At 41.0% G+C, this 23,029-nt stretch overlaps 1 protein-coding gene across 5 annotated transcripts in view; it reads right to left on the bottom strand.

The window, feature by feature from the left end:
* Positions 1 to 20,273, bottom strand: part of myom1b (myomesin 1b) — a 37,375-nt gene extending 17,102 nt beyond the window's left edge. The window contains exons 1-17 of one of the 5 annotated variants that reach the window (XM_036125496.1): positions 20,125 to 20,273; positions 19,620 to 19,811; positions 16,238 to 16,372; positions 15,951 to 16,125; positions 11,986 to 12,143; positions 11,726 to 11,818; positions 10,466 to 10,554; positions 10,196 to 10,237; positions 6,854 to 7,015; positions 6,579 to 6,740; positions 5,035 to 5,176; positions 4,114 to 4,313; positions 3,836 to 3,889; positions 3,615 to 3,739; positions 2,928 to 3,111; positions 1,150 to 1,324; positions 944 to 1,065 (exon numbers count right to left, since the gene is read on the bottom strand). In XM_036125496.1, coding sequence (XP_035981389.1) covers positions 944 to 1,065; positions 1,150 to 1,324; positions 2,928 to 3,111; positions 3,615 to 3,739; positions 3,836 to 3,889; positions 4,114 to 4,313; positions 5,035 to 5,176; positions 6,579 to 6,740; positions 6,854 to 7,015; positions 10,196 to 10,237; positions 10,466 to 10,554; positions 11,726 to 11,818; positions 11,986 to 12,143; positions 15,951 to 16,125; positions 16,238 to 16,372; positions 19,620 to 19,765 — 2,164 coding nt within the window. In that variant the 5' untranslated portion in view covers positions 19,766 to 19,811; positions 20,125 to 20,273. Of the gene's footprint in view, positions 1 to 943; positions 1,066 to 1,149; positions 1,325 to 2,927; positions 3,112 to 3,614; positions 3,740 to 3,835; positions 3,890 to 4,113; positions 4,314 to 5,034; positions 5,177 to 6,578; positions 6,741 to 6,853; positions 7,016 to 10,195; positions 10,238 to 10,465; positions 10,555 to 11,725; positions 11,819 to 11,985; positions 12,144 to 15,950; positions 16,126 to 16,237; positions 16,373 to 19,329; positions 19,564 to 19,619; positions 19,812 to 20,124 lie in introns of those variants that run through there. The other 4 variants (XM_036125497.1, XM_036125498.1, XM_036125499.1 and 1 more) reach the window with 4 other exon arrangements.
* Between the last annotated feature and the right edge of the window lie 2,756 nt (positions 20,274 to 23,029).

Genomic DNA, 23,029 nt, shown 5'->3' with positions numbered 1-23,029 from the left:
AACAAAAATATTTTATAATGAGTAATTTATGCTGATATCTGCTTGTAAAAAAATATTCACATTTCATGACACAAACACTATCTGTATAAATGTATTCTCAGGAATTACTTTGACCCTAAATGTACATTTTAAACTGTATATCAATGCGTATCGTGTGTTAGAACAAGCAGAAAAAGTTCCTATTAAGTTAGCTTCAAAAGCAAAATGTTAGAACAAAAAAACAAGGAGCAGTCTAAGGGATCTGCCAGGGTGTGATGGTCCATCTTTTTGGTACCTTCAGCACCACGTGGGTTAGCCGACACAACCTCGGCTCAGGACAAGGGGAGGGTTGGGAGGGGGGAGATGTAGGGAGTGATGTGTCACATTTATCCGGTTTGTAACGACCGCTGAATTGGATCAAACCGATCCAAAATAGAGGAAGTATACAAGTCCTGACCCCGAAGGGAGGTGTCTGTAGGGTGGATGCAGCTGAACAGGGTGGTGTGGAACAAAATTATCGGTGTGACAGAGCGGGAACCATAGAGGGAGACTGTGGGAGTGCAGATGAAGATCTAAAGACACTATTAAAAAAACAGTATCATCATTATTGTGGTTCCATCCTATTTTTTTATTAAACTAAATACATTTCCACATTTGGGATCAAAAACGCAACAGATATCAAAGATCACAGGTGTGAGTGCTCTCAGGAGAAGTGATTACTTTCCATTCAACTAATTAAGCCTTAACTCATGTCATTGCATACTAAATATTTTCATTCAAATGCAAATCAATTTCCAAATATACAGTTCTAATGATAATTATATGAATATTTATAGAAAGGCACAGAGTAAAAAGTGCTTAGATATGCACACTAAAGATCCAGAGACTTGAACAATCTAATACTTTTAGGATCTTCAAATATTACAACAGCAGGTGTATCCTGACCCAGATTTTGTTCACTCACCAATCGCAGCTTTCACCTCCACTGGTTCAGATATTGGGGAGAACTGGCTCAGTCCTGCGGCGTTCACGGCTCTCACCCTGAACACGTACTGCTCTCCTGTAATCAGCCCATGGCAGATGAACCTTAAAGACAGTAAATTAAATTAATGATCAATTACAGATGCACATTTTTATCTGATTAATACAAAAACGATCAGTAGATCTTACCTTGTTCCCTTTACAGGCTTGTTGTTGCAGGGCTCCCACACATCGCTCCCCACTATGCTGGCCTCAATGTAGTACCCAACCAAGTCTTTGGCATCCGTAGACGCCTCCCAGCTAACCACGACGGATGTGTCCGTGTTTCTGGTGGGAACAACTTTTCCTGGAGCAGATGGGATATCTGTAGGCGAGAGCATTCAATATTCTTGGGCTGCTTATGATTCATCTGCATTGCAATGTTTAGTGGTTTTAAAGGCCAAACATAAATTGGGATTAATGGCTTTATAGTATGCAGCATTTAATAATTATTTTTGTGTGAATAATTACGGCTGGAGGGCAGGGTGTTCGAGGCGCTTCTGTGACTCCATGATATTTAAATCAGGCTATTAAGACTATATGAATCTCATGTTGAGGCCAAAGATAGATTTGTACCCAGAAAAGATCTGCTGCATTTTGTCTTTGACACAAACAGTTGAGCTTTTATTTTTCTGAGGTAATATTTGTGGTTTTAGACAAACACTGGGAGGAAAATGTGACCATTTGGCAGTTCAGAGACAAAAAAAGCCCAATTATACTCTCAAGCAGCCATTTTTAACCAAGCAATGACCCGGTTAGGCTCCCAGGAACTCCTTCTACAGGATAATACATTCTACAAGTCTTTTACCCACTAAGTAGTTGGTGCAAGCTAGTGGTACAGTAGCTATGTTTAATGTTTACACTTTGACCAAAGAATTGGTCATGAACTCAATCTTGAAAGGCTATTTTATACAGGGTTACACTTTGAGTAGGGGTGTGGCGTTGAACCTGGCTTGAGGAGATACCTGATTCTGAGTTTACAAGGACAATATAACATTTTAGTGACATTTTTTCCTAAAAGTATAGCTGGGCGATTGGTAAACCTAACATAAAAAGCACCTTGCACATTTGCCTTCATAAAATGAAGGTATACGGTTTCCTGATTTGTATTTTTGTTTATTTGAGGTCACGGGTGGCACAAAGTTGAAAACAACTGCAATGGCCCACATGTTCCACTTTGGACACCCGTGGATGAAACTTAGGACGGTTTGTATCTCATTACTCGTGTTTTCTAACAGTGGTGACCGACAAAATACATGTGAAATGTTTTCTGACTTGCAGCTAGAACTCTCGTCTCTTCAGTTCATCTTTTATGTAATTTCCGACTCCCACCTCTGTCTTCCAAGATGAGGCGAATGCATCATCAGCATAGCAGCAAATCCCAATTTTGGCATTGTTAGTTGCTCATGGCAAACAGCTATTACAGCTAATAGATACTAGCTAAAACAGCTAATAGTTATTTCCTCATAGTAAATATCTTATTAGTCAACATCTACTTTTTTTCAGTGAGTTCTCAAAATGCTGCAGAAAAACTATTTGAAAGAGGCAAAAACGTCTTGAGATTACCCTGGAAACAGTTTGTGAGTGGACAGAAACTACTTCCTGTTTCAAACACAGATTTGAATATTTGTAATGCCAATAGAGGCTTTTCCACAGATAACTGAGAATGGTTACAAGTATTTTTCAACAGGCCATCTTTACTTCCATTTAAAAAAAAAAACAGAGAATTTTATTGATAATATTAGGTTGTGTGTAATTTAACTAGTAGCCAGGAGAGCGTGTCATTTTGGGACAGAGATATGAATGCTTATCAGGCCACAAAGCCAATGACGAACAGATAAAAGGCCTCTGTGATAAAACTATGTGACAGAAAAAATCTAGAGGCCAGCTCTTTTTGCAAAGTCCTGCATGTTGCTGTGTCTTCTGACCGAGCTTGTCGCCCACTGTGATGGCTTCAGTTGGCTCGGACGGTTCTCCGACACCAGCAGAGTTGCAGCAGCGGACACGGAACCGGTAGGACTTTCCCTCGGCGAGATCAAACAAGGCGAAGCGGGGAGACTTCACAGGGATCTCCGTGTTCACCCTCTGCCAGTTGTCTGTATCCGAGACACACTGACAAACAAAGCCGTAAGAGTCAAACAGATTTAACAAAAATCTTAACATTGGAACAAATACAATAGGTTTGCAGAACTTTGTCTGACTATTCACTAAAGATTGACCGATACATGTTTTTTTTCAGGCCGATACAGATTATTTTGACCTCAGTCTAGCTGATATCCGAAATTTGCTGCCGTTTTTTTGAGAGGGTCAATTCTTGAAGCGGATATTGCTTTATCTCTCTCCATTTACATGATAAAAATTATAGAATGATAACAAATGTTGCATAAGTCTTAAAACTTGCATTTAAACCAGCAAATATTAACAAAAAGCTTCAGACCACAGTTTGAAAGGTACACAGAAAAAAACCCGTGGCAGCTGGAGATCAGACGAGGATGTTTAGATAACGGATCGGCGGATGGATGCGCATATCAGCCGATGCCAATACAGGAAAAAAAATGCAAATATCGGCCCAAAATATCGGCCGGCTAATATATCGGACGACCTCTACTATTCACCTTTTCCACATAGTACATGACTCCTTCAAGGCCCTTCTCTCCAGGAGGCTTCCAGCTCAGGACCACATAGTTTTTGGTTGCCTCCGTCACTTGCAACTCACTAGGTTTGCCGGGAACAACGCCCTCTAGAGGTCAAAGGATGAGTTGGAAGGGCCCCAAACTTCAGGTGAACAACAGAAAGAAATGGACAAACATGACATCCAATACTTTGACTTTCCTACCTGCAGGCTCCTCCTCTGTTACAATAATTTGTCCAGTCCAGGGTGCAGAAGTGCCTAATGGAAAAACATGCATGACGTTTACATTTCCTGGTTTTAATTTATCTACTATTTTCACAATTTTCTACCTGCTCACTTTAATATTAAGAAGGGTTTGCTTATGTGTTTATTTTCGCTCAGCATGTTGTACCTTTATGAAATGATGAATCTCTATGCATTGGATCTTTTGCCAAAGACTTTTATCACACACGCAGTGAAGCTAGGTCCTGTGGTTTCAGTACCTCTCATGCGGGCACGGTCGGCTGGGTCCATGGCGGCCACCGGCTCAGAGACCCGAGAAGGACGGCTGATCCCGCTCTTGTTGACAGCTCGGACTCGGAAGGTATAGGATCGGCCCTCCACCAAACCGGTGACGGGGAAACGGGCGAACTTGACCGGGGTGTCATTGCACTGAATCCAGTGAGTGGTTCCAACCTCACATCTGTTCATAACAACACAACTGCAGAATGTTAAACTGTATAGAAAATATGGTTTTCCTGCTAGTTATGCTTTTAAAGATTATCAAACAACATTAAAAATACAGATTTTAACCACAGCACAATCATTTTTCAAAGAATTGTTTTATTCAGCGGCCCAGTTAAAGTCCAGGCTTAAACACATTTAAGAATCTTTGGCAAGACTTCACTATTTCTTTACATACAGTTACTTTCAAACTTATCTGACTAAAAGCTTACAAATGTGCTTGTTTTCTGAAAAGTGTAGCCTGGTTTTACTATTAATAACAGGTCACACATCTCAGCTTTTTATTAGACAGAAACTTTTTAAACCCCTGGATCCATTTCTTTCAACTTTGCGGTCATGCTGTACTTGGTTCAGGTCTAGGTTGAAGCACTTTCACATCGTAAATCTATGATCTATGATTTAGCAAACTTTGTATTACATTTCAACAACTGATTATGTTTAAAAAATGATCCCATCAAAGGTTAGTGCAAATCACATCCCTGACACTGTAAAGCCTTTTTTAATTGACTGAAACCCTTTCCTTTTTTAGTTCATTTATACAATTATTTCCATCCTATTTCTATGATATATTTCATAAAGTAAAAAAGTACTGGCTATGGACTATTAGCATCTTGTAAATGTGTCTTGAAAACTGTATTGTTTGATAAGTTAAACCAACAAACCAGAACATAATGACGAACCTGTCCACAAAGTAGCCCAGAATGGAGTTTCCTCCCTCAACAGCAGGTTGCTTCCAGGCGACAATAATGTAATCCTTGTTGGCGTCCAGACAGTACACGTCCAGTGGGGCTCCAGGAGCACCTTCCACCTCCGCGTCTGCATCTGATAAAAACATGATAAGCATGACAATAGCTTATTTCCTTACATTTCTAGCAAACAAAGTGAACCAAACCAAATTATGCTGCAAATTATGCTGCCTAAAACCCGGCAATTTCTAAATGAATGCAAATGCATTGATTGATAGCTTTGCTGCCTAAACCCAGTAGACTGATATACGTGTACATATGTGCCCCTGGGCAAGGCACTTACCCTTTTGCTGCTTACTGATCTGCGTATTGTGCATGAATGTGCGCCCATCAGTGAGTACGATTGGATGAATGTGGTTATAGTGTAAAACACTTTGAGTGGTCAGTATTACTGGAAAAGCGCTAAATAAATCTAGTCCATTTACCATTTACATTTACTTAACAACCTGTAAAATTATGAAATTATTCAGGGAACATATTTTTTTTACAAGGAAATTGTGGTACCACTCTTGTTAGTAGTGGTCACAACCTTGATAGCGCATTAAAGTCAAGATAAGCTAATGTCAAGGCATCAGCTAAATGTCATTCATGTTCATGACCAGAAGCAACAGTTTGTCACAGTCATTCTAAATCCTGAACCAACTGATGTTTCAATGTTTTCTGATGTACGCAGGGAGCAGTTCCTCTTTAAAAAGGTTTGAAATATGTTTATCATTCATTCAAAACATACTTTACATACTTCGTGAGGTAGATAACATCTGGTATCCAAGTTAGTGCATTGACTAACCTGAGCAGCGTGTCCTTTCTCACTGAAAGCCTCTATTAATCTCACTGCACTTAGAGCCAGACTCATTCCATTACTAAAGCCTCTTAGAATAGCACAACTGCAGCCAGGGTGAGGGTGTTTTTATCATGGAGACCATACCTGGCCTCTCCTTTTACTGGGTTACCACGAGCCTGCAACAAGGGAGGAATTAGGGTCTATTTTCTAGCCTCTTAATGCTCAACATGACTCGTCTGCAGATGCTGAAACCACCTTTGATGGGTTGTCTCTGGAGGCTACAAAGAGAAGCGCAACTGGCCAGTTTTTTCCATGCCATTCAAATGGATACCAGAGACTTGCCGTCTAGTGATGCCTCCATTAGAGATATCCTATTTAAAACCACTCACTGACATTCAGACGCTGATAAATAAGCAGTGTTTTAACAGGGGCTGTTGTGACTGTGACCTTGATCTCATGAGAGAAGAAACAAAGGCAAGGGGAATCCACTTGGGTTCAGCTTGGGTGGACAAGGATTACATTTATTTAGGTTATGTACACAAATAGCGTATGGGTCGGGTTCGTTGGGTATTTCTAAAATTGCCTGGGTGAACGTATGTGGAGCTAATTCAGTCTTAAGCCAGTCATGTCAGATCCTAATGCACCCTTAAAACTTAACTGTGGACTTTTGTTTGAAAAAGTATCCTGGAGATCTTACCTTTGACAAACACATAGGCCGAGTATGTTTCATATCCAGACTTGGTGGCGACGCGCAGAGTGTAGAGCCCCTCGTCCTCCTTGTTGAGGTGGGTGAGTGTCAGTGTGGCGCGGTCCCCACTCCAGTGCGTGTGGGTCCATTTAGATGGAGACAGCAGCACATCTGCAAGTGACAGCAACACAGGTGCCAAATGCCTTTAGAGTACAGGTAACGTCAGACATCAGGTTGGAAGAGGGTTTAAAAGTGAGGCAATGTCGTAGCGTGTGTCGACCTACCATCTCTGTACCACTGAATCTCTGGCTGGTAGCGGTGAAGAGCTGGGTAGATGATTACTGTGCAACCCAGACTCATGGTCTCCCCCTCTCTTCCGAATGACACGCCAAACGTATCAACGATGTGAATCTGGAACGTGATGCCGTACTCAGATACTGGGCCAACTAGAGGCAAATCAGAAGATCCACAAATTGGCAAAACAGAAGAATACCACTGCCACCAAGTAGGTCGGTAAAACTCTGCAGGTCAAATAGCTAAGGGCACTAAATATCTGGAACCTCAGTGCTGCATAAAGAACCCTGGTAGCATGACTTGTGGTCGACCCATGCTTGTATAGATTGATCGGAGGAATTCAAAGAAGTACCTCCCGTAGCAGCGGCGCTCCTGGTAAGTTATTGTAACACCCTGTAGACCTCAATGTGCATAAAGTTTTGAAACTGCTCTGACGTTCAGGCCCCTCGTATTGCCAGATTGGTGTAAAATGTACTTCTCATACTGAAAAAGAGAACTGTGGTATTGTATTTTGTAGAACACTGAAAGACAATCAAAATATGTCCACAATGCACTGCATGATGTAATGCAGGATGCCATGCTCAGTGGCATGCTAAAAATTGAGAAGAATGCCACATATCCTCTCATAGTGTAGATAACCTAATAAAAGTCATAATGGAGCTTGCTCCTACCCAGTAAGGTAGAAACTTCAATAATTTTCATAGACTGTGAGCAAAAATTCTAGTAGAAAAATAGAGTTAAAGGGTTGTTACATTTTAGTACTTCGAAACAAAAAAAAAAATTTTTTTATTTGATGCAATCCAGCTGTTTAATGTGTTGAGAACGTAGCGTGACCTGGAGTGTATTTCTATTTGTCAATGACACAAACTACATAAAGCAGAAAAGACTGTATGAAGGGGACAAAACCCAATATTGCTTAACTAATACAAAATATTGCAAGAACCTTCTTGTTTGATCACTTGAGAAGATAAACGTACTAGATGGGAGAGTAACTGATTGCTGGTTTGCTTTCAGAAATACTGTTAAATCTACAAATCTTATAAAAGTCTTGGCATTTCTGGCAAATAAAGTCAAACAGAAAGGAGTGGCAACAAAGGGACAAAATGTAATTGGAAACGACAAGTGCTGGTCATATCATTAGAATATCATGAAAAAGTTGATTTTTTTTTCAGTAATTTCATTCATTACACACAGGCATATATATTTCAAGTTTTTAGTTCTTTAAATTCTTATGATTATAACTGACAACTAATAAAAACCCTCAGTATTCAGAAAATTTTAATATTGTGAAAAGATCTAATATTGAAGACACCTGTTGTCACTTTGATCAGGTAATCAACTCAAACACCTGCAAAGGCCTTCAAACGGTCTCTCAGTCTAAGTCTGCAGGCGACACAATCATAGGGAAGACTGCTGACTTGACAGTTGTCCCAAAAGATGACCACTGACACCTTGACCAAGGAGGGCAAGACACAAAAGGTCATTGTTAAAGAGGCCGATGGTTCACGGAGCTCTGTGTCCAAGCACATTAACAGAAAGGCGAAGGGAAGGAAAAGATGTGGTAGAAAAAAAAGTGTACAAGCAATAGGAATAACCTGGAGAGGATTGTGAAACAAAACCCGTTTAAAATGTGTGGAGATTCATAAAGAGTGGACTGCAGCTGGAGTCAGTGCTTCAAGAACCACCAGACAGACGTGTGCCAGACATGGTTTCAGTTGTCGCATTCCTGGTGTCAAGCCACTCTTGAGTCAAGTGTCTTGCCTGGGCTAAAGACTAAAAGGACTGGACTGCTGTTGAGTGGTCCAAAGTTATGTTCTCTGATGAAAGTAAATTCTGCTTCTCCTTTGGAAATCAATGCTCCAAAGTCTGCAGGAAGAGAATCCACATTGCTTGAGGTCCAGTGTAAAGTTTCCACAGTCAGTGATGGTTAGGGGTGCCATGTCATCTGCTGGTGTTGGTCCACTGTGTTTTCTGAAGTCCAAGATCAATGCAGCTGTCTATCAGGAAGTTTTAGAGCACTTCATACTCCCTGCTGCTGACCAACTTTATGGAGATGCAGATTTCTTTTTCCAACCAGACTTGGCACATGCACCCAGCACCAAAGCTGCCAGTACCTGGTTTAAGGTCCATGGTGTTCCTGTTCTTAATTGGCCAGAAAACTCGCCTGACCTTAACCCCATAGAAAATCTGTGAGCATTGCCCTTAGGTCCCAGAGGTTCTGAGTTCAACTCCCACAGACTACCACTCTGGGTCCCTGAGCAAGACCCTTAACCCCAGACTGCTCTCCGGGCGCCGCAGAATGGCAGGAGGAGCACTATTCAAACTGGCTATCCCAGTGGGTAACCGCCAGATTCTCAAAAGCCACCTGTATGAGTAGACCTTCCAGCGTTCTTTGACTGTCCTCCTAAGATTGACCCAGACTGCTCTGTGGACTTCTGCCTGTTTGTCTCGCCCCTGTCAGATTTTATCGTTGGCCTTCTGATTCTGGACACCAAATTATTGCAAGTATGTCAAACCAAGCCTCTCTGCCTTATCCCTCTGTCACCTCTGCCTATTCAACGTTTTCATGATATTCTAATTACATGACCAGCACCTGTATGTTCCTAAAAACACTGAGCATGACAACCGTATGTATATTTTATATCTAAGGGATAATGCCTGATGAGGTATCCGTTATCTGAAGTTAATGGATGACGCAGTCTGACGTGCCGCAAAGTCTATTCATTTCTGATAATGGACACCATGAAGGCCATTATTCCGCTCATACTATGGTCACTTACGAATAAAATAAATATTGAATAAATTATTAATACTTTAATATTTTTTTCACCATTAAAGTCATGAGCTTTAATGACGTGGCTGAGAGAACTATTTAATATATCTCGCATCGATTGTCTTGCTGTTACCAGCTAACGTCTGAGCCAGCGCTTATCAGGCTATTTGACCAGAACTTTTTAATGGGTGTCCTATAACACATTTTAACAGACACCCTGCAGCCAATCAGAATAGAATATTCACCCAGATCATGGCATAAGTGAATACTCAAATCTGACTGGCTACAGGGTGTCTGTTAGAATGTGTTATAGGACACCTATTAAAAAGGTTAAGAGCATGTATATAAGAGCATCAACCTTTGAACACAGGTTAAACTTTTGGCATAGCTTTACCAAGTAACCGGTGTTCTTATGAATGCTAATCCTGCTTACTGTTGTTATCTTTACAGCAGAACTAAAGGAATAAAACAATAACAACATTAGACCTTTTGGGAAGTGTCCTATCTCAAACAACCACAAAAAAAAATCTTAAAACCGCTCCAGGAATTTCACACTTACGTCTGGGCCGTGGCAGTGTTTCATCAATTTCACCTTTGAACCCTATGGGGAAAAAAAGCAGCAGCTGCTATAAATACATACAGTACACAGAACCCAGTATTGCATTACAGGCAGGAAGAACTGTATGTACAGTATGTTAAGAAAATAATACAATAAATCACATGGAGCATATGTATACTGTAATTTCGACGTTTAAGAGTGCCTTTAAACAATTTTATCGGCAGTGTTTTTGGAAGGGTTGAGATGGTGGTGAGCTTTTGTGAAACCTACGTTTGACAACGACGGAGGCAAATGCAGACTGCTCTCCTTGGGAGTTCATGGCAGAGACCCGATACTGGGCCGTGTCATCAAAGTCACATCTGCAAGATGAGACTATTAGTTCATCAGTCACTAAAACATGAGTGTAATACCAATGAGGAATAGACAAGTTTGATGCACGTCCCCCTCCTTATTTCCAGCTTCAGCCCTCTTAACCATGTATACATAACACCAACGATGTGGGCCCCATGCCATAAAGCTTCCCAAAAGTACGAGCCAGGAATACACTGGCAATAACTAGACACCACCGGTGATGTCATATCCATCCACTGAAATGGGAATGTAAAAGTATGTGTCGGGTGCAGTGTGCAGCAGATTGAATCTGATATTGGCAGACACAGAATATGGCGGAAAAACAGCCCACCTTGTGAGTTTGGCTGTTTGCTTATGAAGCAAAATGTGATCTACGTGCAGTATGGAGCCAGTGTTATCTGTTACAACCAGGGTGTACCCAGAGGAATTAGCTTTTTATTCTTGGTGCTTTCAGCCTAACTATTTCATTAGCATGCAAGGTACAAAGACAGAAAGACAGCTAGTTAGATCAATGTTGTGTTCAACTTGCACTCTTAGTAACTAAAATCAACAAGTCAGAAAGCTGATTTTCAAAACCAGAGGTTCCTCATTAAGCCTGAGATCTTTTGCAATTTTTTATTATGTAAATTGATGAAAAATAGAGTGCTGTTGATTAGAGCTGCTGACTGTGAGTAATGTTAAATAGACAATGGTTTTCCAATTTGTCACAATGAACATGGCTGAGTTCCTAAATACAAGATTTGACTTCTAAGATAAAATTTAACAAAGCGACAGAGAGAACGTAAAGTTGTGTGGAACAAATTTGAACACCTTATGCAGTTCTTTTAAAGGAGCCTAGTTACGTATGACTAAAGAAAAACATAAAAAGCACATATTCATCTTCAAATAAAACAATATACACCAAGTTTTCGACATAAACATTGTTGTGCCATCTGCCTGCAGAGCTGAAGGACCATCAGAAAGCAAGATGGCGACAATTGACGCAGCTACTGTAAGAGCCAGCAGACTGTCCTGCAATGCCTTCCAGTACAGTTACAGCTTGAGTTAGTCTTTTTTTGTGTGTATTTTCTTTCTTTCTCTCTCCTCGCTAAAGTACTTTGCATCACTTTAAGCTTATGTATAAAGTACCATAAACAGGAACTAACTAATTTAAAGATTGAAAGAGGAGACTACACTTACTTGTTGATCTCCATGGTGTGCACGTTGTATCTGCTCTCCAGTTTAAACTTGCCAGGACTGGCAAGTGGGTCAATTGCCACATTATTTTTGTACCTTAGATTAAGAGGTAGAGAACATGGCAGAAAACAGTTAAAAGGGCAAAAATTTTAAAGGGGTCAGGTAAGAACATTTTGAGAACATAAAGAAGGAATTAGAAAGATGTCAGGGAATCCAGGGTCGATATGAGGTCATGTTCTGGGTGATTCATGCCTGTGGCCTACCAGATGACCCTGGGGTCAGGCCAGCCGCTGACGGTGCAGTGCAGACGCACACACTGCTTCTCCCACACCGTGTGGGAGCGAGGTTTGATCACGAACTCCGGGGCGTGCATCAGGCTGTCTTCGTTCATCCGCTTGAAGTGTTCCTCGTGTTCATGGATCTAAACATAGCGCAGTGATAAACGTTCAGGACAAGTTCATCTTTTGCCACCAGTGAACACTCGCACCAAACCAAACCCTTATGGATGCAGCAAGAATTCACATTACGTACATAAACAGTGCAGATTCGGCGGCTGTTTTAATTTTAGATGCGCATGCAAGCCACGCAGCAGAGATATGTCTTTTAAGCATGAAGAGCGTGGTTTTCGTCATATCCTAAATATAGCTGGGTGTATGTGGCTCTGCGCCGTACAGCTCATGAAATGACAAGACCACTGGGATGCTGCTTCCTTGTATCTCGAGAAAAGCAATCTCCTTAAGAATTTGTCACCCACTATTGAGGCTGCCTGGCAGAGTGTAGACAGATAAAGGCTCTGAGGGTGGTAACTGTGGTGTCTGTAATGCTTGTTAAATGGCCCAGCTACTACTTCACATAATCACTCACATATATAAATAACTTCCTTGTGTAAAATGATGTAAGAAAATCCCATAATCCAAATGCTCTCCACATTTCTGCTCACTGCTGCAAGTAACTGTGGTTCAGGGAATAGTAGAGACAACCTATTAAGTGCTGTGAAGCTGCAGGGTATATTACTTTTAAAAGGTTAATTATTCTACAGTGGGAACACATATGACCAAAATATGCAGGGATCTTCAGCATGTCAGTTTATTCAAAACAGCCACCAGCTTTTCTACCGGCGACGAATTGCTGCAAAAAGCCCCAAATACAATTTTGGAGGCATGCTTTTAAGTTGGGAAAAAAATGCAGACATGCCAAAGGACCAGATTTAAACAAGCTACTGTATTTTGACATCTAAATTCAATACTCAACATTGCAGGTTTGTCCCAAAATCCTATGGTCACATGAAGATTACAAGCTGAATTTAAAAGAATTAATTTAAACTAGAGAATTTCAAACTTGTTTAAAATGCATTGAGATTGAGTCAATAATCCACACTAGTTGTTTCACATTTGTGAAAAAGGAGTCTTTCATTCATCTAAGAAAACAACATTTCAGCTTTGTACATTCCAATCAAATGTGTCCTTTTGGATTTAAGAAAACAAGCCAGTTTTGGAGTATGCTATAGTATCTTCTTACAGCAATTTAACTTTGCTTTATCACATCAAGCATGAACCCAAACTGTTAACTTTTATCCATTTGCTATTAAATAACACAGATTGCACCACCAAGAGGATGCCTAGGTAGGCACCCTCCTAATTTTGCTGCCTGTGACATTGTTTCTGGCCCCCTGGTCTGACTTTCCATCGATTATGAATTTGGAGTTCATAAATGAAAGTCCTGAGGTTCTGGATTTTCAATGTTGTGCGTCACACCAATATTCTCAGTGGCCCCCCATCTGCCACTCCTTTGACATTTTTGAAACACTAAGAAAACCAATGTCCGGTGGTAAGGAACGTGAGATGCAAAGCTGCTGAGGCATGGCCATTTATGTTGCCCTGTTTAATACAACAGTGTACTCTGGTCTAAACATGAATAAATTCACATTTTGACATCAACATCAAGCCCACTACATCTTTGATGGATATAATGTGGCCACCTGGTGCATAATGCATGACTGGGAAGAAGGTTGTGAAATTCCCATTGCTCTTCTACATTAGGATGGAATACATTCATTTTGCTGTCACCATCTCATTTATTTTTTAATGGGTTTAATGCTCTGTACACAGTCTAAGTGAGCTGAATTAATCAAGAAGAAGGTAAGAGTGTGTCAAATAGAGCCTTTCTAAAGGTTTAACATGACATGGTGAGTTGATTCTTCATCGGCGCAGACAGGGCGTCTGCATAGATTATGTGACAGTGTGTAGTATATATGACGTATCTGTACCTAAAGCTAAAACCAGATGTCTGTTCACTGTTTGACATTCAGCCATGATAAACATAATAAGCTTTTCCTGTTTCAAGTCAGTTTGAATTATAAAAATATTTTGTGTTTGCCAAATGCCAGAAAAAAAAAAAATTTTATGAAGAATGTTTCAATAGTTTCTTCAAAGCATATGTTCACATACGGTCTAACCGCTTGGTAAACTTGGCTCAGACGATATGAGGATCCTTCTGCTAAGTTTCTCACAGCAGTCCGCTGAGATTTTGGTCCATTTGTCCTGACAGGGGAGAAGTAACTGAGTCAAGTTTAAAAGTCTAAAGGTTTAAAGGCGTCATTCTCCATTTGGACGCCCCTCTGTACCCAAGCCATAACTTCCTGGTTGATGTCTTAAAATATAGTTTCAATAGTTACACATAGCGTTCTTTCCTCGTGACACCAACTTTTTTGGAAAGTACGCCGATCATTTATGCAACAAACCAACTTTGGAATATGACGCTGCCACCACTGTGTTTCACCGCTGGGAAGGTATTCTCAGTCTTGCAAGCTTCCTCCTTTCCTCCAAATCTAAACAGTGGTCATTATGGCCACATGTTTACATTTTAGTCGCATCAAAGCACAGGAAATGTCTCCAGAGATGTAGGTCTTTGTCCCTGAGTGCATTCTGGCTTATGTTTCCTTTTAAGTAATGGCTTCTTCCTCATTGAGTGGCCTTTCAACCCATGTCGATACAGGACTTATTTTGATAGTGATACTCTAATCAGCTTCAGCAGCGTCTTCACAAGGCCGTTAGCTTTTGTCGTAGGGTTCATACACTCATTTCTCACCAAAACAGATTAAGCTCTGGGTGACAGAACATGTCTCCCTCCTAAACATTGTGATGGCTGGACATTCCTACCGTGTTTATGTTTGCGCATACCTGTTTGAACAGGTGAACATTCAGGCATCTGGAAATTGTGAATTTGAGATGATCCAGACGTGTGGAGGTCCACAGATATCTCCTTGATGTATCTCGCCTGATTTATTTAGATTTTCCTACGATGCCACATCAAAAAGAGGTAGTGTGGAAGGAGTCTGTTTGAGGTGCTAAAACACATCCTGATACCGTCCTTCAAATAGCTCAGATGTTGTAAATTAACTGGTCAGAACCTAACAAAGCCATGAGATCACCATCTGGTCTTTCTCGTGCTGTTTAAAGGTGTAGCAATTTGAGGGCCCGTCCACAGGCAGTCAAACACAGCAAATTTTCATAAATGATTAATAAAAAATGTGTGTCCACTAGAGAAATGGGCGTCTTTACGTGGATAGGCAGGGGACACGCCATGTAGAGCGGGCCCGTTAGAAAGGAAGAGTCCAAGGACGCTGCTAACAACTATGACAAAGCCAATATTTGCCTCAGCATGAACGCAACACCTTACGGCACCATCTTTGTTGTTATCTGTGAGAGTGAGGAGCATGCGGGTCACATAGAGAGGCGAAATTATGATGTCGTCATTTCAGAAAAGATGCTGTTTGCAGGTACAGACTGAAACAGGGAACCGGCGTTTTGAAATTGATCCACTCTGGGACCGTTTTCAAAGATTATTGTTTACACTCTTCCAAAACGGCAGATTCATCTGGATATACAACTTACACAAAAAAATATCTTTGCACATACACATGATCTCGACTCCATGAGGATGGGGCCTTAGTGTAAAAATAAAACGTCTAAATTCAAAGAAAATGATGCAAATGTTCTCTAAAAAAAGTGATCCCCCTCCTTATTCTGGCATTTAGAAAATACGAAAATGTTGATTAGCCTGACTGAACTAAAACAGGAAAGGCTTTGATGTCAGACATTGAGAGACGTAGCTACTAGAATCCCATGACCTTGGCACACATTAACAGATCTTATTGACGATGGCAGAAAATGGCAAGCTAAACATCAACATGACCATTTCTGGGATTAGTTGGAAACTTGGGACTGACCCTTTTATTCAGAGAGATGCGTTCAGCCGACTCGCGCATGGCCTCCTTCCTGGAAATCACCTCTGACCTCTCCATCTCCAGACCACTGGTAAACAAGTCCCTGCGGGCCATGTATGCAGCCGTGTCCCTCGCTCTGGCCTCCTCTGTGTCTGACAATCCCGTAACAAATTCTTGACTATCGGTGTCGGCAGAGCAGAACCAGGAGTGGGTTTGGAGGAATGAGAGTTATCGTCATACCTGAAACAGCTTGAGTCAGTGCAGAGCTATCTGTGTGGTGAACGTTTTACCTGCCCCTGAAGATAGGCACTACATAGCCGATGATTTGGTTCTCTTTGTCAACAGCCAAGTAAGATGGCTTGGATCGCTTGGGTAAGGGGCTTAGTCTTTTCTCCTCCAGTCCCGAGTGGGAAGACACCTTAAGCCTGAGACAAACAGAACAGCATCAGTCTGGCACAAGCCAGACAATGCCATATTTCATAGAACAATTTGAATAAAAGCGAAGCAAGGGATTTATTAGATGTAGGTTAACGGAAAGTGATGGAAAAAAGTTTAGTTCAGCACATTTATAGCTCCCCGCGATAGCTATCAGACTGATTGAATTAGCTGCAATCTGCAACAAGGAAAAGAACATTTAAAACCTGAATAACTCACTAACAGCTTCCAAATCCTGAGACTGAAAGGGTAGATCAGTTCAGCATTACAAGGAAATGAGCCAAGAAGTGTTGTCTTAGTTCACTTTCAGCTTATTTGTTTGTGATGTTTTCAGTCAAAATGAGACGTATCTATGGGCGGGGATCCCAGTTAAACTCTTCACTTCATGGGGGAATCTGACCTCGTGGAAGTGGGGTTAGTTATTTGAAGAATGAGATAAAACAAACTCTGCAAAGCGACAAAAGTTAAGGTCAGCTGCTCTCTCTTTTATAGCTGTCCGGGTCAAAATCCTTTTAATAACTTGTGCAATCAATTGACTTTCCAATATTAAATTAAAAAAAAAAAACAAGTTGTGTTCGTAGAGCTGTGAAATGGAGTTTTATCCAATAGGGTGCTCCAATAGGGTAATTTCACCCCCATGCCATTTTGGACTGTTGCAGTTTTGGTCTAGTCTTACCGAACTGTTTTTAGGTATAGGAAGTTGACGTTTATAGTGGGACATTTCAGGCCTCGACGTGTGGCGAGCTGTACGTGCCGGAGGGAAATTATACACCTGCTATGAAAACCGACAATTTAAAGTAATTTCCTTCAGTCCACTGTGGTTTACTGTGAGGAAATGTTGTTAGATGACTCCAGTGAAAAACATTGACCGGCAGTAGGTCATTTACAGTCTTTATGTCTTCATCAGGGGTCCCAGTCTGTCGTAGAACAAACAGGCAACGTGGGGACAGATGGCGATGCAAAGTTTTCAGAACATGATGTACAACTGAATTAAATAAATTAGATTAGAGGATTTTGTGAATATTCATCCTCGTAATTCATGAAAATATAAATTTATACAAAAACAATTATTTACATGCCATTGTTCAAAGATATTGCTACAAAATGGAAATAGCAATGTCTTGGTAGGAAAAGGTACTGATTGATGAACTGGCAATAGCCACAGCGCCGTCTTATCTACAATAAAACGTGCAGGCTGACATAAATGTTGGAATAATGACGGTATTGAGATAAATGGTATTGTGCCATATTGTAAACTTCCACTTCTTCTCCCTTTGTCACAACAGCTCAGAGTCTTGCAGCAGTGAGATAATGTTATGTAACATTAACTATCAGATGATCTTAAAGTCCCTGAACTTCTTCACACTCAGTAGGTTTGCTTATTCGGGGTCATTAAACAGTAAGTTTTGCTCCAGTTTTAATCTGTGAGCCAGACACCCTGTCACTTTTAAGAATAGGTTTCAAACTTTGCCTTTTATAAAACTTCTAGTTAGAGTGGCATATGTTGTCCTGAGCTATCTCCGTAGTTATGCTGCTATAGGCTTAGGCTGCCGGAGAACATAATGACCACTTCCTCTCACTCTGCTACAGTCTCCTACTACTCTCCAGTTCGGCATTATTTGCTATTGTTTGAACTTGTAACACGTTCTATGTTTTCTCTCTTCATAATAGCCAAATTTGGCCTGCCGTTCAGTTAGCTGTGACACGGTATTGGAGGGGCCATCAGCTGAGCTACTGCTTGCTTGGCCCTGTCTTTTAGGACTTTTCCTCTGCAACTGGTGGGTTGTCAGTTCAATCCCCCCGCACCCCACCCCCACTCAAGTCATCTCAGTCTTTGTGTCCTTGGTGCAAGACACCCCCCGCTCGTCAGCTTGTGATTGTGTGAAGGAAATGGCGAATGACTGAATGTGGTGTACAGCGCTTTGGGCTCATCGGACTTGATAAAGTGCTATACAAGTACATTCCATTTCACGGTTTAACCCTGTCTCTCTTCTAGACATAGCTACGTATTGTCTGAGCCATTACTGCAACTAACTGTATGTGCTCTGGTTCATCCTCTACACTTGAAGACTGACTCAGAGCTAATCTGCTTATCAGCAGTTTTTGGTGACGCCACTAATGGAGCTAGTATTTCCATTGCCCTTTTACTTTTCTGTCCCATTGAAAGTATTCCTGGATCAATGCTTCTGTGGGGGGGTTTTTATGTCTCTGCTCGGTCGTGACAGATGGGTGTTCCCGCTGAGCCTGGTACTGCTGGAGGTTTCTTCCTGTTAAAGGGGAGTTTTTCTCTCCACTGTCATGACATGCATGTTCGGTACGAGGGATTACTGCAAAGTCAGCGACACAATACAAGAGGCCATGGACTATCACTACGTGCTCTTCCAGGAGCAGTGAATGTTGCATGTCTCAATGCAAACTTAATAGAAAAGCTTTTAACCAATCTGTCTGCATTTGATTTAATTGACTTTGTGAAGTGCCTTGAGATGATGTGAGTTGTGAATCAGCTCCACATAAAGACACAGATTTGAATTGAAAACTGAATAGTCGTACCCGGGATTGTAAAAGCATAACGTGCCCTGAATTGGCTTAAAATCATCTATAACTTTTGCCACAGTTCTTTTATGGTTTCAGTCTGTTGTCTTGTCTTGTCATGTCCCACACCTAGACATTGAAATACATATAAAAATAATCAATCTTTAGAAACACTGCTAACCTGTCCAAGACCTTCAACAAACAGGTGTACTAAGCCAACCTCTGACAGATAGCCACTCATTTAATTTCTACAGGAAGCAACTAGCTTTCCAAAACAATCAATGCAAATGAGATCTGGTGGTGAAGTTTTAGTTTTTTTTTACGTCGAATGTGTTAAATATTAGTTTTGTCTCGCATGAAAACACGCGTTGCATCTCCCCATTAACATGCAAAGAACCTCATGCAGGACACAAACCCGTTTTGTGTTGACACTGAGAGGGATGATCTTCAGTTATGAATGAAGGGCTCATCAAAATGAAAGAAGGGAAAATTAAGAGGGATAAAAAGGGGTTACTTGGTGTAAAGGAAAGCTGATCCCAAAGCTCTGACTGGGAAGAGTTCCAGTAGGGTTGATGGGGGTGAACCAGCTCAGCTGGGGTGGGGAAGGCAGAGGTGTTAGAGAGGTAGTAGGGCTTTCTTTGGATATTGAAGTTAACTGATAAATGCTTTAACCACCAATCTTCTTCCCCCCTTCCTCCTTCTTACCCCCTGCTGGTGGCGGACAGGCTGGTCCCAGCAGAATACGTGCTGCTGGACTGGTAGTGCCTCATTCTAGACTCGGCCTCCGAGCTACGGTAGCCACGGTCGTAGTGGCGATGGTGCTTCTGGTAGAAGGGTATAGATCCAGCCATGCTGTAGGCCCCTCCAAATGATAGCCCAGTGTTTCTTCTTGTCTTTCTGTTTGTCACGTTAGTTCAGTTAAACAGCAGGTTTATCATGGGTTTCTACTAATTAAGCTCTTGTTTTCACTGCTGCTGCACATACATCTATCTTTCATGGTTAAAAAAAATAACTGCAGTTTAAACACTCCTGGATGATTTAATTTGAAAAAAAAAAAGAGAAGTTCTTGGAAGCATCAGGAAACTTGCAACATCTGCTCCAAAGACATCTGTGTCAGACAATCAGGCACGTCATCAACATGCTTAATCAGACATATGCACCAATTACAACCTGGCAAGCTACATTCTCATCCCCGCAGGAGTCCACTTACCCTGGACAAAAAAATCCCTCAGAATGCTGACCTTTTCAGAAAAACAAACGGTCCAACTCCACTCTTTACAGCCCGATATCCCAGCAAGCCCACAGGTAGGTGCTTACAGTGCTGCGGTCTACACAACCAAAATAATATTGGCTCTGGCCAAAGTGTCCAGGCTGAAGGCACGGCCTTTTAAGGAGAGGGTGGGGATAAATATAGCCGGTAGCCAAGCGGTGGGGACACGGGTCCGCTCTCTGATAGTGGGACACATTTATGGGTGCAGGTCCTCATGTCAATAAGCAAAACCTGTGCTGTGTAGGTAAACACAACGCCACTTTTTAAAGCCAGTTTAGTGACTGATTGACTGTTGCCCAATGATTCCCTAAGCGGATATATTTTTAGATTTTCCTAACTTGCCATCTGGCCTTTTGCCAACAGTTTGTCAGAGTTAGGTAACCTTCAGCAGCTTTTGTCCTGCTTTTTACTCCAGCAGCCTCAGCTGTGACCGGTGCTAACTTTAGCTATGCTATTGTTACTCCTTCACATTCAACAAATGCCAGTCCCTGCGTCTGGTGTCACTCTCTCTTTCAGCCTCTCTCATTTCTAGAAGAGCACGAATGTCCCCTCTTGTCCCCAGCAGTCATAAACAGCTCTGGAAAGAAGGGTTAGATTTAAAGACGAACAATATCCAGGAACCTTACACATTTTAGGATTTCCTGGCACGCTACAATTACAAACTTCAATGTATTGTTTTGGGACTGTCGTAGACCAACAAAAAGCAAATTATAATTGCGAAGTGAAAGGCAAATGATACATGATTTTATTTCTTTATTTATACAAATAAAGATGTGCAACGTATGACTCGCATTTGTATTCAGCCACTCTGGATCAATACTACCTGCGAGTCTTTTGAGGTATGTCTATACCAGCTTTTCGCACCTGGAGACATTCGCTTAAGTTCTGTTGGACTAGTTGGAAAATATTGATGAATGACAATTTTCCAATCTTGCCACAGATCATCTCTGAGACCATGATGTCATGTTATACAATATTGTGGACTTTAAAAGAGATTATTTTAGCTAGTGTTAAAGGAAAATTTGAAAGAAGCTTCTTATTAACACTTTTGACACCTAGGAGGTTTTCAGAGGGCGCCTAGGTTGGTGGAGTAAAATTCACTGATCTCCTTCTTGTTAACTAAGAGTACAATATTTCACCACTTTTACAGAAAGATCAGCTATACGGAGTGCGAGACTGAAAGCTGTGTTGTTGACACATTTGTCCATCAGATACACATCTCTTGACCAACCAACGTGTAGTTGTGCTATATTCTACCCCATTTTCAGATGATGGATTGAATACTGCTCTGCGAGACGTCCAAAGCTTGTGGTATTGTTTGATAACGTAACCCTGCCACGAACTTCTTCACAACTTTATCTATTACCTTTGTGGTTTGCTGCTCAGTCTTCATGATGCTGTTTGGTCAATGGTGTTTAGTAACAACCTGTGAGGCCATCACATTAAAATAATTTGTTATATGCCGAGATTAAACTACAAATGGGTGGACCATACACCCTACAAGTTACAACATGTTTACAAGAAATGTTATATTCTTTCTACTTCCCAAAAATGCACCAGGTGTTGATCTGTCATGATAAACTCCAGACAAAATGCATTGAAGTCTCTGGACGTCAATGGGACAAAATGTGGAAAAGTTTAAGGGGCTGAATACTTTCCAAAGCACTGTATTTGAAGTCACCATAAACAAGGATTGACATATGTTTCCCTTTCGAATAAAGCATCCAACAGCTGGTGGCAGATTTAATTTAGCTGCCGCAGATATTTGCACACCGTCCTGGAAATGAACTCAAGCATCCGGCAATTTTCCACAGAAACGTCACTCAACGTTTCCGAGGCTTTTGTTTCGGGACGTTCCTTCTTTTCTGGCCTTTACCCACTGCATTCCCACATAATACGAAGGTCGGTGTGACAGCATAGCTGAAATGTTGTGGCAGCCATGTGAAATGTGAGCCCATTAAAAGAGATCAGCCTGCCATTAAATGTGGGAGGTCGTACAGGACACACAGCTCAGACCGATTTCATCAGTGTAATAGGTTATACATCTATTCAGTTGTTTTTTGGTTATTGCTTTTTTGTCCTTTTTTTCTAACTTTGTCTACTGATTATTGTGCTTTGCAGATCTAACCCAATAAAAGACTGATTTACATTTGTTTTCTGCAGTTTAAGAGTTCAAGTTGCCAAGCTTCATCACCCAAGAGCCATCAAAACATGGGTTGTAGCCTATTACCAAGGTACACCGCAAAAAGGGAACTAAAAGTATGTAAAATTTTCTTGAAATTGGTGCATTTTTCCTTGATTTGAGCAGATAAATAGGACTATTTGCCACTGGGATAAGATGTTTGCACTTAAAACAATAACACCATCATCTTATTTCAAGAGCAGGATATCTAATTATGTTATTTTAGGGATAAAAATACTCATCCAATTGGTGAATAATTTCACCAATTGGTTTCCCCCAAAATACGTGCAGCCACATTCCAGCCACACAGGAGGGCTGAATAGAAATGCACCGTGCCGTTTTTAAATTTTTCTGGAGTAAACACCCTATACTATTTTCCATCAACGTCGATTCATGTTGGGTTATAACATGAAATCCCAATAAAACATTGTGATGTGTGACTGTAATGTGCACTGCAAAAAGGGAACTAAATGTAAGTACAAACACATTTTTAAATGAGTGGATTTTACCTTGATTTGAGCAGGTAAACAAGACTGTTTGTCAGTGGAATAAGATTTTTGCACTTAAAATAAGAACAATTCATCTCCATCAGCTTATTTGAAGTACAGGATATATAATTATCTTATTTTAGGGGTAGAAATACTCATTCCATTGGCAAATAGT

Source organism: Fundulus heteroclitus, chromosome 21 (assembly GCF_011125445.2).
Source record: "Fundulus heteroclitus isolate FHET01 chromosome 21, MU-UCD_Fhet_4.1, whole genome shotgun sequence".
In the NCBI taxonomy this organism is placed as follows: domain Eukaryota; kingdom Metazoa; phylum Chordata; class Actinopteri; order Cyprinodontiformes; family Fundulidae; genus Fundulus; species Fundulus heteroclitus.
The sequence above is the reverse complement of the archived record's forward strand: the minus strand, read 5'-3'. Positions and strand labels throughout refer to the sequence as shown.